Below are 6604 nucleotides of genomic sequence, written 5' to 3' on the forward strand. Positions count from 1 at the left end.
GCTGTATCTAACTAGCTTGTTAGCTAGCTAATGAATTAGCCTTGAAAATAATCTTAATAAATGTATAACTTTGATAACTTTGCATTTGCCAACCCCTCGCTCTAACTCATCTCCACCCTCTCGCCCAAATATGGTCACTTCTGGCTTAAAACAAAACAAAACAAGATGGCGGCTTAATGCCTTATTATTCAAGGCCTAAAAACAGCAGTTGACAAATCAATGAATTAAGTCACAACCGTGTCCACTTCCTTTATACAGTCTATGGTAATATTCCTCCTCCTTTTTAGGGTCCAGACTATATGTAATGTATGTAATGTATCAGGAGATAACTTTTGTTTTGATCTAATGCTCTATAATTAAAATTGCCATTCATTATATTCACTTTTGGAAAGTGGTGTGCGTTTGTTTCTTCAATGTCCCTATATCTTTCCTGTTATATTGTGTTTTTGTTTTGATTTATTATTCTATCCTATTTTTAGAAAAATATTGTTTGAAAATAATTTTAAAGGCCCTTCTTCATAAAAATTTAAAAAAGAAAAATAAATAAATTAGTAAAATGAATCTTTTCACAATGTTCCCTGGACGCAAGGTGGAACCTGACAGTGAGAGGACAGGTGTAGGAGCGGGTAGAGGACACGCGGTGAGTAATGGTTGAATCAAACACTGCAGTAGTGGAGCTTCATATTTACCACAGCCGGGGGCGGAGTCACAGTGCAGTCATAGATGTGGGCGGGTTTCTTGCTACGATTACACCTCGCCGGTGTCCATATATGGTTCGTGACGTCACGCGCCGGAGGTTCCATTCAGTTAAAACTCATCGGCCGGAATCCCCTTGGAGGACATGTAGGCACAGACGCGCACGGGACTCCTCGCTTGCCCGTATCCGCCGTTTAGGAGTTATCCTTTTCAATTCTTCAGGCAATAATAAAACAACTCCGGGGCTCAACATGAAAGTCTCCAGCATCGACTGCCGGCGTCTGAGAAAAATCATCAGGAAGGAGAGTGGGAGCTGCCTTATTGTGGATTGTCGACCTTACCTCTCATTCACGAACTCCAACATCAGAGGCTCTGTCAATGTCAATCTCAACTCAGTGGTGGTCCGGAGATCCCGAGGAGGGCCGGTGCCTCTGCAGTTTGTCATCCCGGATGAGAGAGCCCTGTTTCGGCTTCGGGAGGGGAGCATATCGGCTATCGTGGCTCTGGATGACCGGACGTCCCACTGGCAGAAGCTGAAAAAGGACAGTGTAGCACAAATAGTAATAAACACCCTCTCACATGTCGCGAGCGGGGCAAACATCTGTTTCCTGAAAGGTGAGAGCTTTGGGATATTAAACTGTTTTAATCCAAACACGGTGAAATAAGTTTCAGTTTGCTTATTACTCCCAAAATAGACTATTCAAGCTAACATGGTGATTTAAAGCTTTTCTGTTATACATTTTATCAAACTTTTACAAAAATAGACTTTTAATTTGATAGTTCCGTTTTGAGGTTAAACTTCAACTTGTTTATTTCTGTCTACAAGCTTAATATAAAGGCGAGTCTGTAAAGGAATTAGATTCCTCGTCGTCCCTATTTTAAAGGATTAAAAAGTGTGTTTCTACAATTATTCAGTTATCGCTAAGTCATATTTCTCCTCTGTGTTAAAAGCAGCCTCCGTTTCTCTCACTTCTTGGAGCGATAAATGTCTTGCGTGCGTCAACGGAGCGAATGAGTCAGTGCGAGAGAAACGCACACAAAGTGGTGGTGCAATGACTTTCATTGATAAAACCAAAAAGAAAGAAAACTGACTCCCTTCGGACCATCTATTTTAACTAATTAAATTCATTTGGGTTGTGAGGTGTTAAAACGCATCCATTTCCGTCTGTCACCTCTGCGTCCTCAGGATGTTGCCCTAAAAGGATTACCGGCCCTTCAACCGCGAGCTCCCGTAATTAATTACGCGCTTATAATCAGGTTATAAAGGTTATAATCCGGCGCTAAGACTGTTTCATAAACGCTGCCATTTCGCAAGATGTTTGTATGTGTCAGGGGGGTAGTGGTAGAAATATTCAAAGCTGATTCATGTGCTCATGGCTTCTCCCCTTCTCTCAGGAGGATACGAGAACTTCCACTCTCAATACCCTGAACTTTGCACTGAGGTGAAAACCATCGACCAGGGCGGAACTGAAACCGAGAAAAGAGTCAGCAGTCACAGCGAGAAGCTTTGTCACCACAAACCAGATTATGATCAGGTATGGAAACACCCTTTACAATGCAGCACTTCCCTCTCTCCAACACAGGGCTTTTATTTTTAACCTTCTCCTAAAAAAAGAGGGAGAAAAAACAGTTGACATCAGAGAGATTTATATTTGGCATCAAAACATTTTTTTTTATCAACATTCATATGTTGTTCGCTGACCTTCACTGCTCCCCGGCCATCTCATGTGTGGCTCAGAAAAAGGCAGAGAGCGCTCAATGGTGTCCAGCTGACATCGGGACGCCACACGGAGAAAAACACTCTTTCATGTCTGACCTTTCCTCTATCTTTCTCCTCCACTGCCCAAATACAAAGCGTGACACTGATTCACACCTCAAACTAGACTCTATTGCGTCTGTAGTTGACATATTATGGCTAATTTCACACAAACCTTTACATAATAAGGTGAAATAAAAGCCTCCAGGTGGATACATCCATTTATGTTTTGTCTGCGGATGAACGTCATGTTCTCATTGGGCTCACAGGTGTTTGGATGTTGTGGCTTGGGTGACCTTAATTGACGGAATGCGTCAAGATCTGGGGTCCATTTTTTTTAAATTCCAGAGGCTGTGAAATCACACTGTGTTGTTTATTTTAGTAGGCTATTTTCTACATGGACTTAAATGTCTTTTTTTTTCTCCTCCTCTCAGGGTAAACCCGTAGAGATCCTGCCTTTCCTCTACCTCGGTAGTGCCTACCACGCCTCCAGACAGGACTATCTCAGCGACCTTCACATCACGGCCTTGCTCAACGTGTCCCGCAGAGACCTGCAGCCGGCCAAGGGCCACTACGACTATAAGTGGATCCCAGTGGAGGACAACCACATGGCCGACATCAGCTCCCACTTCCAGGAGGCCATAGAATTTATTGGTGAGTTAAAATTAATCTTTGACTATTTTCTGATTGACTGGGTTTATGTCTGAATCTGAATTTTATAAAGTCACAGCAGGATGGAGTTTTTCTGTTTTGTTATTTTAAGAAGGAGCTCAATGCTCAGGATAGTTAACCCACTCAAACCAGTTAGGAAGGGAAATAAATACGCCCCGTGAGTCTTTTCCTGGAATGGCATCATCTTTAGCGCCTGTATATTTCTGGTGCAACATCATCCTGAGCAGTCTTAAAATTACCCAAGCAAATTTCGTGAGTCACCTATACATAGATCTGTTTATTTTTGCGCCTTCAAATAAGCCTCCTTTTTTGCTGCCTCTTACCAGCCACCATTCACAAATAGAGGGCTATAAGAAACCCGGCTGTAATCAGTTTAACTTGATCGCCTGACTTAAATCCCCCACAAACATCTCCAGCCAGTCTGCTTTCATTCAGGATTTGCTCACTTCCCCCGTTCCCTTCCGACCTCGCACCACCCCCCTCCCCCTGCCCCTCGCGTCTTAACTTCAAAAAGACGCTCCCATGTCGTCATCGCCTCCCAGGCATAATCTCTGTGTCTTACTGTGCCGGGTGTGGCCAGTCAGTGTGACAACTGGGTGAGCTGTCCGTGTTTAGTAATGGCCGGGTGGAGGAGAAGTAGGATGGGGGCTGACTGACACACGCAAACAGTCAAAGACGTTTGTTTATGATGGTTAGGCGGAGGATAAAAGGTAGATGACTGACACATAATGAGAAAGCACAGTTGTGGGTAGCTGGCAGGTGAGAATCATTGAGGGCAGTGGGTAAGTGAATGCAACACAGAGGAGCAGAGAGTGTGTGGGAGAGTAGAGAGGTGCAGGATAATAGCAGCAGCAGCAGCAAAAGATGTACACAATGCGCTGGTGGCTATTGTTAGCCAGGCATAACCAAGGACAAAGCTCACCCACCAGCGGCCCGGCTGACCTGTGTTTGGTGGTTGCTTTTGTTGGTATTGTGCATTGTTTGGGGATGCAGTCTACTTTTAGGGGTGCTTTGTGTAAGCCTGTTTATTATTACATAAGGCCCGAAATTGTTCCAGGGGCAGGTTTAGCCCACATTCAATGAAGGCCTAAAAATTCACGAACCCTGCCAAGTGATTAGAAATGTGGGACACATTAATCCTCAGCGAGCTGTAGCTGGTCCCCCAACGAAAATCAATCACCAATCAGAGACCCTTCTGACCCGCTGACTGATGTACAGTCAGGGGAGGAGACGATAAATATTATTGACCCTCTGGATGAAAACGTTTCATAGCAGATTCAGCCAATGAGGCTGAGGATGGTCATTAAACCACCCACTGCTGCTGTCACTCCTTTTTTTCTCCATCCCACTTCCCTCTCTTGCGCATCCTCCACTCCAGATGGGAAGTTCATGATTCATTCATGGATCAGAGCTGTCAGAAATCATCCTTCTGCGGTAGCTGTCAGGGCCACACAAGTGGCTTTCAATTTGATTTAATAGAATGAGAGAGACAGACGTGAGGGTGGAACTGAGAGTCTGTAGGTGGATCAAACTTTAAGGTAACAGACAGGAAAGGAGACATGTAGGTGTTTTCTGTAGGTCTAAGAATTAAGAACATCTTGAAATGTCTCATGAGCGCTGTTATACAGATAACAGAACATAGATGCTGTGTAGGTATCAGAACATAGAGATCGTTGTGTAGGAGGGCTGCAGCTCTAAATCAGAACACAGTGCCACAGTGAACTGTGCTGCTGCACCCAGCGCCCCCACAGCACTGCAGGAGAAAATAAGTCTTGAGTACAGCTGCGTTCTGTGACTCAGACAAGCTTCACAAGTGTCTGTGTGCACGACTGAAACTGGTACAGAATGTGTGTACATTTCTGTGTCCCTGCAAACGAAGAGTGCAGACAGGGTTGATGTTCCTGTTTGTCCACAATATCCTGCTGCCGCTGCGGCTGGTGTGTGTGCGTGACAAAGACTAAATGGATGAGCAGAAAGTGTTTGCATTGATTAGTGAGTGGGAGTTTAGGAGTAGGCAATGATTACACAGTTAAAATGTGATTTTTCATTTATCATTCACTGCTTTAAACTCCCTGCGGACTCATTGTAACCTCTCCACCAAATAATGGGACTTTATAAAATACAGACACAGACACACAAACAGAGTTTAAAAATAGGTTTTGAATTGGACAAATATACTTTTGTAACTAAATTGATTCAAGGTTTCATTGTGCATTTTTTTTGAGGATCACAGAAAGATGGATGAATTGTTCACAAAACTCACCACAGATCATTAACGTTTGCTTGTCCCATTCTTCTTCTCCTTCCAGATCACGTGAAGCAATCAGGGGGAAAGGTCCTGGTCCACTGCGAGGCAGGCATCTCACGCTCTCCCACCATCTGCATGGCCTACATCATGCGGACGCAGCAGCTCCGGCTGGATGCGGCCTTTGACATCATCAAGCAGCGCCGGGCAGTCATCTCACCCAACTTCAGCTTCATGGGTCAGCTGCTGCAGTTTGAGTCGGAGGTCCTCTCCACGGCCCCGACTCACGCCGCCACACCTGAACCGGCCACACCCTGCGCACCAGAGTCCGCCTCCTTTTTTGCCAATGACTTCGCCACCACCTTCAACACCAAAAACTATGAGCCATCTGTGTTCACCCTCCCTACCTCTTGCCTGCAGTCCCCGGTCCACCAAACGTTTAAGCTGAGCCCAATTACTGCACTGCCTTAAAATGAACTGTGACTGCTTGTAGTCTTACTTGAAAAAATAAAAAATAAATGCTCTCTGTGTGCCTGTTGTTGAAACCAGCAGAGCAGAAAGACTTCGACAGACATCGATGCTGTTTTCCTGTCTTCTAAACTGCTGTAATAAAATAACATAGCACAGTGATAAACTGCAATATACTTGCCTTAGGTTGATATTGTGATTTATTTGCCTATTCACAAAAACAGTCAGGCATTTAAACCTAATTTATTAAAAAATTACAGTCTGTCTGATTTTTTCAATAATGTGGATGTTGATATGTGTTTAATAAATGTTTTCACCACAAATATAAAGTTGTTTTCCTGTCATTATTATTGCATTGTGTGTGTAGAGGTAGTTTATAAATCAAATGGGATGGCAAAGGAACAGGCTAATTACACTTCTTACAAGGTCTTGCATTAATGGCATAGTGGTTCATCCACTTCATAACACCTTGATGGATCAAAGAAACAACAGTGGTGGACGGTTCCTCTTTCTGCAGGACGGAGATATAGAAGATCTTTTGTACCCGCAGCCACCAGACTTTAAGTCCAGTAAATGGTAAAGGAGATGCCAGACAAGTGAATTTCCCTTTGGGGAACAATAAAGTTATTGTTATTGTTATTATTAGTAGCCATATATCATACATGATAGACCATAGACTGTGGGATAGACCAAAACAGCAGGAGAGACAACAGTGACACCTGCAGTGACCTTTATAAACAGATTTAGATAGGCAGCATTGCCTACAT

At 43.8% G+C, this 6604-nt stretch overlaps 1 protein-coding gene across 1 annotated transcript; it reads left to right on the top strand.

Annotated features, from left to right (window-relative positions):
• The first annotated feature begins 868 nt into the window (after positions 1 to 868).
• dusp5 (dual specificity phosphatase 5) lies at positions 869 to 6166 on the top strand. The gene is made up of 4 exons (XM_069666159.1): positions 869 to 1311; positions 2092 to 2231; positions 2887 to 3106; positions 5434 to 6166. The coding sequence occupies exons 1-4, from the start codon at positions 948 to 950 to the stop codon at positions 5838 to 5840; spliced, it is 1131 nt and encodes a 376-aa protein (XP_069522260.1). The 5' UTR covers positions 869 to 947; the 3' UTR covers positions 5841 to 6166.
• The last annotated feature ends 438 nt before the right edge of the window (positions 6167 to 6604 follow it).

The sequence above is a fragment of the Semicossyphus pulcher genome, unplaced genomic scaffold (genome assembly GCF_022749685.1).
Source record: "Semicossyphus pulcher isolate SPU_LCO1_2020_fin unplaced genomic scaffold, fSemPul1.0.p SCAF_17, whole genome shotgun sequence".
In the NCBI taxonomy this organism is placed as follows: domain Eukaryota; kingdom Metazoa; phylum Chordata; class Actinopteri; order Labriformes; family Labridae; genus Semicossyphus; species Semicossyphus pulcher.

Bases quoted from the DNA above. Each gene is read 5' to 3' on its own strand.
- dusp5 (XM_069666159.1), top strand. From the start codon at position 948: ATGAAAGTCTCCAGCATCGACTGCCGGCGTCTGAGAAAAATCATCAGG. The intron at 1,312-2,091 runs GTGAGAGCTTTG...CCCTTCTCTCAG, and splicing joins AAACATCTGTTTCCTGAAAG to GAGGATACGAGAACTTCCAC. The intron at 2,232-2,886 runs GTATGGAAACAC...TCCTCCTCTCAG, and splicing joins ACAAACCAGATTATGATCAG to GGTAAACCCGTAGAGATCCT.